The sequence below is a fragment of the Panthera leo genome, chromosome D1, assembly GCF_018350215.1.
Source record: "Panthera leo isolate Ple1 chromosome D1, P.leo_Ple1_pat1.1, whole genome shotgun sequence".
In the NCBI taxonomy this organism is placed as follows: domain Eukaryota; kingdom Metazoa; phylum Chordata; class Mammalia; order Carnivora; family Felidae; genus Panthera; species Panthera leo.
This window is the reverse complement of record NC_056688.1, coordinates 99597684-99609955: the sequence shown is the minus strand read 5'-3', so window position 1 is coordinate 99609955 and position 12272 is coordinate 99597684. Positions and strand designations below refer to the sequence as shown.

Genomic DNA, 12272 nt, shown 5'->3' with positions numbered 1-12272 from the left:
ATGTATTTATTATACGTATGGCATTTTGAAAAGAAAAAATGTTTATTCTGAAGTGGAAGTGGAAAATATATGTCATTTCTAAAATTTGTCTTAAAAACTGTCGAGATAGGTGACTTTTCACAAATACCCACTTTTTTAATGCTTATTTAAAATTGAAGTATAGTTGACACAATGTTACATTAGTTTGGGGTGTACAGTTATTACATGTGTGTGTGTGTTTAACGTAAAGATAAATCCTACTGAGGGCGAAATAGTTAGATGAGGTCGCAGGGAAAGTCGGACCACACACAAAAACATACCAGTTATTAAAGGTAGGCTGAGCTTCCTTAATAACCAAAATAAAAAGGGAAATCTATTACTTACTAGATTTACATTTTCAATATAAGATAAACCATCCTGTTTGGCAGTGTTCTTTCAGTAGAACTTTTATGTGCAACTTACTAATCAAATTGACAGTGTTTCTGGTAGGAGAGCTTGTTGAAGCAATGTTTTTGTACAACTACTGTCTCTTTGTCTGTTCTCACAGGGAGTCCAACCTCCAACACTTGTCAGTACTGGAACTAACAGACTCTGGTGCTGTAACGGGAAATAAGTTTGGTAAGGACTAGTCTGTGCATGCGTTTGATTTTAAATTGGGCTTTTATTGCATATTCATTAAAGTCCTTTGCCACCTTTGCTGCAGAAAGATTAGGTAAGCTCTGCTTTCATTTGGGGAGGTTAATAAGCTAGCTGTGGCCAGAGCCCTCTGGCTGTGACAGGGAGTCCATGAAACCCCGTGAAGCCCAAATCAGGCATAAATTAAGGGTGTTGCGTATATGAAAATATGTACGTGTGTATTGCTGCTTTTCCATTGTTTATTAATGCTCCAGTGATTAATTCAACAAAATTATTTTTTAAATTTACTAAGTTCATGGGAGCTTTCGTAATCTTGTCTTAATAAAAATTCAAGAGGCGTCATCTCTCATGCTTAAGAACCATTCTGGAGAATTTGTTTTATATTATTTTGGTAAAAGACTTGGAATCTTGGGGCACCTGGCTGGCTTAGTCAGGAGAGCATGTGACTCTTGATCTCAGGATTGTGAGTTTGAGCCCCATGTTGGGTGTAGAGATTATAAATAAATAAACTTTAAAAAAAAAAAACAAAAACGTGGAATCTTGAGACCATATTTATTTATTTATTTTTTTTTTTTTTTCAACATTTTTTATTTATTTTTGGGACAGAGAGAGACAGAGCATGAACGGGGGAGGGGCAGAGAGAGAGGGAGACACAGAATCGGAAACAGGCTCCAGGCTCCGAGCCATCAGCCCAGAGCCTGACGCGGGGCTCGAACTCACAGACCGCGAGATCGTGACCTGGCTGAAGTCGGACGCTTAATCGACTGCGCCACCCAGGCGCCCCTGAGACCATATTTAATGTAAACACTTCCTAAGGAAGATGCTTAGCTGTAGTGAGGTCAGTGAAAAAAAGAAACGAGTGCAATGTTGATTTAAGTGACTTTTTTTTCCGTTTGTATAGTACTGCACACTTTACAAACTGCTTTTATTTATGTTGCCATTAATGACACCCATGGCGCATTTCATGTTTTGAAATAATAAATGTTCTTTATTACAGATATAACATGAATTGGTAGACTATCTTAATTGAAAATTGATATTACTGTCATAAATTGGTGATTGTCATAATTTTTTTCTTTTTAAGTATCTAGCCCTCAGACAATTGTGGAATTATTCTTCCAAGAAGTTGCAAGAAAACACATCATAGCCCATCTCTTCTCTCAACCAAAGGCACCTCTGAGCCAAACTGGGTTGAATTGGCCTGAGATGATTACTGCAGTTACCAATTATTTATTGCAGCTTCTGTATCCTTTTATTTAAAAGCCAGTTAGAAGGCTTTTTCTGTCTAAATAGTCGAAGGCTCTTCTATTCTCCCTGTATAATGAAGTTTTTTAATGAGGTTGAGTGCTATTCCCCCAACAAGAAATGATAATATTTACTATCAGATGTCCTAGTTTTTATTTTCCTCAGGAGTTAGCCAGATTTTATTGGTACACAAATATGTAATACTTAGATCTCTTTTACAACATTATACGTGTATCAGGTGTTTATTGAATGGCTCTGTACGTCAGGCACTATATGCTAGATGCTGGGTGTCCCACGGGCATCAAGAGTATGTGCAATATGCCAGAGTTAGAAGTGATCGTCCAGGGATGAAATATGTGCTTTAGCCCCTAGTTAACTGAGGTCTGAGTTAGGTAACTAGGCTTTTAGTGTATAGCCTTTAAACTATATTTGTCTTATATTAAGGTTATATAGTTATGTGGAAAGAACATGTGCTCTAACCCCTTCTCTTTACCTTCTTTTTTAAAAATTAAGTCATTACATGGAGTTTGATGCCCAATATGTATATGATTTAAAGTTTTGCCAAAAAAAAAAAAAATCTCCTTATCCAGTGACTAGATGGCCTAGCAATCCTGGTTGTCTCTTTATGGAATGTTTGATGGCCAATTGTCAGTATGTACAGTTGCAGGTGAGTACTGTTGAATACTTCTGGTTTTGTTTTGGTTTTTGTTTTAGTCTTTATTTTTGAGAGAGATAGAGACAGAGTGCAAGTAAGGGAGGAACAGAGAGAGGGAGAGGGAGACACAGAATCCAAAACAGGCTCCAGGCTTAGCTGTCAGCACAGAGCCCGACACGGAGCTAAACTCATGAACCGTGAGTTCATGACCTGGGCTGAAGTTGGATGCTTAACCTCCTGAACCACCCAGGTGCCCCAAGTATTTCTGGTTTAGACGTTCTTTTAAAGAATGGATTTCTGGAAATTTAAATGTTACCTGCATTTTAATTGGCTGATAAAAAGAGCCACAATAATTTAAACTTGACTTCACCAAAACATACTCCAGAAAATCTATAGAGAGATTTTCTTTATGTACTTCTCTCTTGACATGTCATTCCTAACATTTTTTTCTAGAGTATCTTGTTTTTTAATCCTATTAGCCTCTCTTAAAAAAAAAAAATTTATGTTTATTTATTTTTGAGAGAGAGCAAGCCGGGGAGGGGCAGAGAGAGAGGGAGACACAGAATTTGAAGCAGGCTTCAGGCTTTGAGCTGTCAGCACACAGCCCAACATGGGGCTCGAACCCACAAACTGTGAGATCAAGATCTGAGCTGAAGTTGGACGCTTAACCGACTGAGACACCCTGGCACCCCCTATTAGGTTCTCTTTATAGTAAAACAAACATAACGTTGTCTTCATATAAATCCTTTACAGGATGGGCACCTGGATAGCTCATTCAGTTAGGCAGTCTGACTCTTGGTTTCAGCTCAGGTCATGATCTCATGGTTCCTGGGTTCATGCCCCGAATCGGGCTCCATGCTGGCAGTGCAGAGCCTGCTTGGGCTTTTCTTTCCCTGTCTGCCCCTCTGCTGCTCGCGTGCACTTGCTCTCAAAATAAATAAATAATTTTTTTTTTTTTTTAAGTTTTACAGAGTGTGTGCATGCAAGCGTGGGAGGGACAGAGAGAGAATCAGGGCTCGAACTCCAGAAATGGGAGATCATCACCTGAGTTGAAACAAGAGTCCGATGCTTAACCAACTGAGGCACCCAGGTGCCCCGATAAATAAACTTTAAAAAAAAATCCTTTACAGGAATCTAGTCATTGAACCAGTAAATAATAAAGTTGGGAAATTGCTGAATTGGAAAAGCATGTGTGTGTTTATATGTGTTGGTATTGAGTTTTGTTCACGTTTTTAAAGTGTCCAACTTAATACAAGAATAGATTAACAGAATTAGATTTTAACTTCTGGATGATTTCAGGAAATACTTTTCTGTTGATTGACCACTATCTTTTCTCCCTCTGTGAAGAGCTTGGGGGTGGTTATCGCATTAAATAGCACTTACTTTCTAATCAGAAAACACCTTTTATGCCTTTCAGGATTATATTCAACTGCTCCATCCCTGGTGTCAAGTCAACATTGGTTCCTGTCGATTTATGCTGGGACGATGTTACCTGGTTACAGGAGAAGGACAGAAGGTAAATTGTATTCAAATGATGAACCTACTTCAGTGCAAAGAGGACAGTTAGTCTCCATCTAACTAGGTGAGGGGGGATGGGGTGGCACAGAATCCTCTAAATAAGGATAAAGACAACTAATTTCAGCAAGAGCCATGTGGGGGTTGTTCAGCTTTCTTGTACTTTTGCAAATTAGTTAGAACATAGGAAAACATGAAGAAGAAAACATTAAAATCCTTTTGCCCCAGGATGAATTTTGTAAATCAAATTTATTACTCGATTACATTGTTTTTATTACATATTTTTTAAAATGTTATGCTGCTTTCTTCCCCCATTATGGTAGTTTATCTAATTTGTTCCCTGACATCCTATTAATGTACATTTTCAGACATGCAGGAAAGTTTAAAGACTTATAATAAACCATCATATACTCACCACTCAAATTCTACAAATATTAACATATTAGTATGCTTATATTAATTTTCTTATTAAAGTTTACCTTTTAATAGCATTTAAGTTAAAAAGTGAGATAAAGAAAAATATTAAATAACGTGTCAGAGGGGTGCCTGGGTGGCTCGGTCGGTTGAGCGTCTGACTTCGGCTCAGGTCATAGTCTCACAGTTCGTGAGTTTGAGCCCCGTGTCAGGCTCTGTGCTGACAGCTCAGAGTCTGGAGCCCACTTTGGATTCTGTGTCTCCCTCTCTCTCTGCCCCTCCCAACTTGTGCTCTGTCTGTCAAAAATGAATAAACATTAAAAAAAAAAAAAAAAAAAAAAAAAAACCTTTAGATAACGTGTCAGAATTTAGAACAGCAGAAAATGTAAACGTAGTCAACAGTCTTAATTTTTCTTTTTTGGCTTTCCTTTAGCACCTGAACCCCGCACCCACCCACCCTAATTGTTAGCACTTAGAATTGAAACAGTCCATTATAAGTCATTTTGTATCCTTTTACTTCTCCAGGCTCTGCAATGCTTCCGCCAGGCAGCATCTGAAGTGGGCAAAGAGGAATTCCTGGATCGCTTGATTCGCTCAGAGGATGGGGAGATTGTATCCACCCCCAGGATGCAGTATTATGATAAGGTACATTGTGGCTCGGTTTGGTCTTTCTTACCTGTGTAAAAATGTATCTGAAATAATGGCTTTGGTACTGGGGGAGAAAAATAATGTGAAAATTAAGTCATTCCCGGGGAGCCTGGGTGGCTCAGTCGGCTAAGCGTCCGACTTCGGCTCAGGTCATGATCTTGCGGTTCGTGAGTTCGAGCCCCGCATCGGGCTCTGTGCTGACAGCTCAGAGCCTGGAGCCTGTTTCAGATTCTGTGTCTCCCTCTCTCTCTCTGACCCTCCCCCGTTCATGCTCTGTCTCTCTCTGTCTCTCTCTGTCTCAAAAATAAATAAACGTTAAAAAAAAATTAAGTCATTCCCTGAAATTCCAAAAGAAGAGAAATGAATTTGCCTTGAGAAATTTAAAGAAATGTGTATTTTAATGAAACTGGTAAATGTTTTTAACTTCAGTGAAATTCCCATTGTGATACCATTTTATTAGCCAAGTCATCACTAGCATTTTATTAATATCAGTCTTGCCGATATCTCAAAGAATTAACTTGAATGTTGTATTCAGCCTTAGTTTATGATTTGGCCCTCCTCTTCTGGCCTTTTTTGCTCTGGTCACTCAGTTGTTGCAAGGGTGGCCTATTATTATCTCATGCAAGCCAAGCACACAGTCTGCCCTCCAAGACCCTTCTACCTGCTGTTCCCCTTTATCCAAAGAGTCAAACCTCAAGCCCGCGTTTCATTGAGATCTCTGTGCATTTGTCACCACCTCAGGGAGTTCCTCTCTGTCTCCCCGTTTAGGATAGCTGTGGTGCTCGTGGGCTGCGTGCTGACCCGTACCACCCCCCCCTCCCACGTGCAGATTGAGGCACTGTGAGCAGTCTCTGTCCTTGCCATCCTTTATTATTTTCCTCATAACATTTAACCATGCTTGTTGTCATATTTTGAGTATCTATTTGTTGTTATCTGAGTTCCCCACCAGAAAGTAAAGGCAGGCTTAACTACTTTGTTCATTGCTGGTTAAAGAGATAAAATGATTTTTTTTTTTTAATGAACTCTACACCCAATGTGGGACTTGAACTCATGACCCCAAGATCAGTAGTCGCATGCTCTACCGACTGAGCCAGCCAGGCACACCAAGATAAATGAAATAGATTTGTAACTCTTCATAACCTTCCCCATCCTACTAATGGGAAAATTATTTTGAATTCTAAGGATTTTTTTAAGGGTTTTGTTTTGTTTTATTGGGGGGTGGGGTGGCGCACAGATGAATGAGGGTCAGGGAAAGAGAGAATCCCAGGACGGACAGAGGGAGAGAGGGAAAGAGGGAAGTGGGGCTCAGCCAGTGTGGGACTCCAACTCACAAACTGTGAGATCATGACCTGAGCCAAGGTCAGATGCTTAACTACTGAGCCACTCAGGTGCCCCAAGATACGCCTATTGTTTTTCTTAATGATCTCCACACCCAATGTGGGGCTCGAACTCATAACCCTGAGATTAAGAGTTGCATGCTCCACCAACTAAGCCAGCCAGGCCCTCTGAATTCTGAGGATTTTTAATCTGAGACTAGATAGATTTGAGGGATTGATAAATCCCCTGAAATTGTGTGCAAAATGTTGCTTGTATTTTTTCTGTGGAGAAGCTCCATAGCTTTCATCAGAAGAAACTTACTGATTCAAAACACATGAAGAATCACAGCTCCAAAAAATGCAAAAAAAAAAAAAAAAAAAAGGACTTAAGAATCACTGCTCTAGTGAACCCCAAAGTGGGCCTTGGGAAGAGAATACTCACAGAAGAATTAAATTAAGATGTGCTAATGTTTAATAGAAAGATCAACCTGGGGCGCCTGGGTGGTTCAGTCAGTTGAGCATCACACTGCCGCTCAGGGCATGATCTTGTGGTTCGAGAGTTTAAGCCCCACATCAGACTCGCTATTTCACTGCTGTCAGCGCAGAGCCTGCTTAGGATCCTCTGTCCCCTTCTCTCTCTGCCCCTCCCTGGCTCATGCGCTCTCTCTCAATAATTAACATTTAAAAATATGTATATAAGGATCAACGCTGGTTGATCCCTGGTGCCCTTATTTGGACCTATTACCAGGTGGTCATTTATCATTTAGTCTCAAAGCAGGTGTCTGAAAGAGTGACGGTGTCACAGCTCGGGTGGGGCACATAGTGGCACCTACACTCCTATATTTCATTTTAGTAGATTATGTTTGATTGGTTAAATTAATTTGCACATTATATTGCTTAATTTTAATGAAAATCACCTTCACAATTTTTAAAAATTCCTTCAAAGAACCTAGATTAAGAAAGTACAAGCAGGGGCACCTGAGTGGCTGGATCAGTTGAGCGTCTGACTTCAGTGCAGGTCACGATCTCACATTTTGTGGGTGCGAGCCCCTCATCGGGCTTTCTGCTGGCAACGTGGAGCCTGTTTCAGATTCTGTCTCCCTCGCTCTCTGCCCCTCCCCCCACTCATGCGCTATCAAAATAAACGTTTTAAAAAAAAAGTACAAGCAAATGAGGACAAAATAGGGCTGACACTTCTGCCTTTGATCAGCCATATGGGAAGGTAAAAACAGTGACAGTCTAGAATCAGGTTTGATAAGAATCAGCTGATAACAGTTGAACTTCTCAGGAATGCTATTTTAAAATAAATGTACCTTGAAATAAAATTTCAATTTAAGATAATATGAAACCATGAAAATTATCAAGGTATTAAACATCCTACTTACCTGTGGTGGAGTGTAAATTGGTGTCAACCACTTTGAAAAACTACCAGTGTCTACTAGCTGCAGTCATTGACATATACCCTCTGACCCAGTAGTTCCAGTTCTAGATCTACCCAGAAACACGTACATATTTACCAAAAGAGATGTGCAGTTATGTTCCAAGCAACATATTCATAACACTCATACACTAGAAACCCAAGTGTCCATTGATAGAATGGATCATTAAATTACGGTATATTCTTTGAATGGAATACAGTATCAGTGAAAGGAATTACTGCATGTAATAACAGATCAGCCTTATAAACATGTTAAGCAAAATAAGGCAGACACACAAAAGAATTCATACCATAAGATTCTGTTCCATGAAATTAAAAACAAAACCAGTACAAGTCAGTAGTGGCTGGAAGGAGTCACATGGGAGCTTTGGAGTACTGCCATAACACAATTCTTAATTTAGGTGCTTGTTAAATGGATGTGTTTACTTTGTGAACATTCAATTAGCTACATACCTAGGATTTATGTACATTTCTAAATATGTTCTTTCAGTGGAAAGTATGAAAAACTAAGCACCTAAAAGATAAATGTGTTTTATACTGTTAATAAAAGAATAAGTACTAATAAAGATAATTTTAAACTGTTTTTTATCTTTATCTTCTATAAATGTATATGTTGAGTGTTTTATATGTATGTATTAGACAGTTGTGTGTATATAAGTAAATACATGTGCACAGGTCTAGGAGAGTATGCACATTGGTTTTTTTTAAGATTTTTTTTTTTAATGTTTATTTTTGACAGAGAGAGAGAGAGACAGAGCATGAGCGGGGGAGAGGCAGAGAGAGAGGGAGACACAGAATCCGAAGCAGGATCCAGGCTCTGAGCGGTCAGCACAGACCCTGATGCGGGGCTCGAACTCACAGACCGTGAGATCATGATCTGAGCTGAAGTCGGATGCTCAACCGACTGAGCCACCCAGGCACCCCATGCACAGACATTGTTAATAGGGTGGACAGTCAGAGAAGTTTGAAGAGCACTGTTCTGTCTTGTTTTAAAAATGGGTTATGTCAAACATCATTCTCTTTAGGGTTTTATAAGGCTATGGCGGCCATTTATTTATTGGGCTTTAAATTCGTCTATGACCTAAACAGTAGGAAAAGTTAGTGAAATTGCCAACCAATACTTACTGAGAGCCCTAAACATTGAGGATGGAGCTGTGAACAAAAAGATCAATAGGAAATTTTACAGTAAGTCTGTTGACAGTAGAATCTAAAGGAAAGTCTTTTTTTTATTGTGTTTATTTATTTTAAGTAATCTCTACACCTAACATGGGTGGCCACCAACTCACAACCCCAAAATCGAGAGTTACATGCTCTTCTAACTGAGCCAGACAGTTCTCCCTAAAGGAAAGTCATAAATATTAACCACATAGTCCTGTCTTGTAGTCAGTATCTTTGATCTTAACTAGTCTTTCTGATTGTTTTAAATCCTATTTCAGTTTGAAGTGCACTACCATATTAATTTTCATGGACACTCTATTTCTCTAGATTTTGCGTCTACTAGATGTTATTGGTTTGCCTGAGCTGGTTATTCAGTTGGCCATGTCAGCAATAACTGAAGCAGGGGATGATTGGAAAAGTCAGGTAAGAACTAACTGTAATCTAGTTATTTCCCTTTAGATTGGTCCTGGATGTAGTATTTCAATTTCTACTCTTCTTTTCCCCCCTATATTTGATATTTAGGCTACTTTAAGGACATGCATTTTCAAACATCATTTGGATTTGGGTCACAATAGCCAAGCATATGAAGCCTTAACCCACATTCCTGATTCCAGCAGGTAGTCAATCCTAGTCTTTTTTTAGAGAGGACAGTTTACCAGCTCTATTTAATCCACTGAGACAGTTTGCCTTCACTCCTTTTTTTGCCTTCTAGGCGGTTAGATTGTCTGCGGCAGCTGGTGGTCGTTCTTTGTGAACGCTCGCAGCTACAGGATCTTGTAGAGTTTCCCTATGTGAATCTGCATAATGAGGTAATTTTACGTGTCCACTGCTGACTGGACACAGCTGTGGTGGTTGTTACACTAGCTACTTTGAAATCTGATTGCTTCCCCTTCCTTAGGTTGTGGCAATAATTGAATCACGTGCACGAGCTGTGGACCTTATGACTCACAATTACTATGAGCTCCTCTATGCCTTTCACATCTATCGCCACAATTACCGAAAAGGTGAGCGGTTGAAGCCGACGGCTTTGTTGGGGGCAACCTTAGAGTTTAGTCATGTTTACAAAAATACTGTTAGACTTATGTAATTCTTACCTTATTTTTACTATTGAATGAGTGTTCTCTACAAGCATTTGGGAAAATTATATTTAATTACAAGATTGGCTTCACCCCTTTGAGATTACCAGCTAGCCTTAAAGAGATGCACTTATCCCATTCTAGAACATTCTTGAGGTATTTCCAGCGAGATGTCATTCCGTCTATATCTTCTGTCTGATTTTAAGACAAACTAACTTTTTTATTAGAGGCGTCTTGAATTCTTGTGGCTGGTGGTGACTTCTTGTGCCAGCTTGCTATTGGCCTTTTCTTATTTTTGTTGATTCTTTTGAGAATAAGTTATGGACATCATTATCTCATGCATAGTTAAGATGTATCTCCTAAGGACAGCTTCTTATTTAATTTCAATACAATTATTAGATTAAGGAAATACAACTAATTTCATGAACTAAATGTAAATATAATACTATTGTGATTTTTTAGTTTATTTTGAGAGAGAGAGAGCGTGCATGTAAGAAGGGAGAAGGGAGAGAGAGAATCCCAAGCAGGCTCTGCACTCACAGTGCAGAGCCCAATATGGGGCTCAGTCTCAGGAACTGTGAGATCATGACCTGAACCGAAATCAAGAGTCAGATGCTCAGCCCACTGAGCCACCCACAGGCCCCTATCATGACTATTTTTGTAGCACATTCCTCCTATACCATCCTTACCCCCTGGTCTAGAATCACAATATTTCAGGGCGCCTAGGTGGCTCGGTTGCTTGGGCATCCAACCCTTGATTTCAGCTCAGGTCATGATCTTGCAGTTTGTGAGTTTGAGCCCCACATCTGGCTCTACAGTGACAGTACAGAGCCTGCTTGGGATTCTCTCTCTCTCTGTCTCTGTCTCTCCCCCACTCTCACTCTCTCAAAATAAATAAACTTAAAAAAAAAAAAAATAGAATCAGAGGCACCTGGGTGGATTGTCGGTTAAGCATCTGACTTCAGCTCAGGTCGTGGGCCCAAGCCCCACGTCGGGTTCTGTGCTGACAGCCTGGAGCCTCCTTCAAATTCTGTGTCTCCCTCTCTCTCTGCCCCTCCCCCACTCATGTTCTGTCTCTCTCTGCCTCTCAAAAAAAAAAAAAAGGTTAAAAACAGAATCACATATTGCATATTTGTGATGTCTCTTTAGTCTCCTTTAATCTGGAGCCCTTCTTTTGGCCTTAATTTGCCCTTGGTGTCATTGATATTTTTGAAGAGTACAAGCCAGTTATTTTTGTAGAATGTATCTTAGTTTGGATTTGTATGATGACTAATGAAGACTCTATCAGAACAGCTAAAATGAGCATAGCATAATGTATAGAGGAGTTGAATCACTGTGTTGTACACCTGAAACTAATGTGGCATTGTGTCAACTACACTTAAATAAAGAGATTTAAAAGAAAAAAAAATTATGGGACACCTGGGTGACTTGGTTAAGCATTGGACTCTATTTCAGCTGAGTTCACGATCTCCCGGGTCCAGGAGATCAACCCCTGCCTGCATCTGGCTCCCTGCATTTGCTGACAGCACAGAACCTGCTTGGGATTCTCTCCCTTCCCCTCTCCCCCTCTCCCCCTCTCCCCCTCTCCCCCTCCTCCTCCCCCTGCTTACACAGGCACACACACCCTCTCACTCTTTCTCAAAATAAATAAATAAACATTAAAAAAAATTTGAGCCTTGGAGGCTTAAAAAAATTAGTCTTTAAGACAGGAAAAAAAAAGAACAGCTAAAATGAAGGGATTACATGTCTATTAGAAGATCTTATTTTACAAGATCACCATTGTGGTTCCCCTTTGGAAATGGTTACATTTTTATACCATTTTCACTCAGAAAACTTTTTTTTTTTTTTTTAATTTTTTTTTTTTAACGTTTTATTTATTTTTGAGACAGGGAGAGACAGAGCATGAACAGGGGAGGGTCAGAGAGAGGGAGACATAGAATCTGAAACAGGCTCCAGGCTCTGAGCTGTCAGCACAGAGCCCGACACGGGGCTCGAACTCACGGACTGCGAGATCATGACCTGAGCCGAAGTCGGCCGCTTAACCGACTGAGCCACCCAGGCGCCCCTCGCTCAGAAAACTTTTAATAAGGTTTCTTGCTGATTTTCATTGGCAAGAATAGATGCAAGTAATTTGTAGACATGCTCTTAATTTTCCTAATGGTAAAACGTGTGTGTATTTCTTATCTCCTTGA

The 12272-nt window shown here is 39.8% G+C and overlaps 1 protein-coding gene across 2 annotated transcripts in view; it reads left to right on the top strand.

Moving 5' to 3' along the window:
* The window catches only part of NUP160 (nucleoporin 160), a 52725-nt gene that overhangs the window by 28239 nt on the left and 12214 nt on the right, over window positions 1-12272 (top strand). For both annotated transcript variants that reach the window (XM_042904171.1, XM_042904172.1), the window contains exons 19-27: window positions 527-597; window positions 1700-1859; window positions 2458-2527; window positions 3933-4031; window positions 4970-5089; window positions 9332-9427; window positions 9527-9621; window positions 9717-9813; window positions 9903-10008. In XM_042904171.1, the coding sequence (XP_042760105.1) occupies window positions 527-597; window positions 1700-1859; window positions 2458-2527; window positions 3933-4031; window positions 4970-5089; window positions 9332-9427; window positions 9527-9621; window positions 9717-9813; window positions 9903-10008 (914 nt within the window). The remainder of the gene's footprint in view (window positions 1-526; window positions 598-1699; window positions 1860-2457; window positions 2528-3932; window positions 4032-4969; window positions 5090-9331; window positions 9428-9526; window positions 9622-9716; window positions 9814-9902; window positions 10009-12272) is intronic.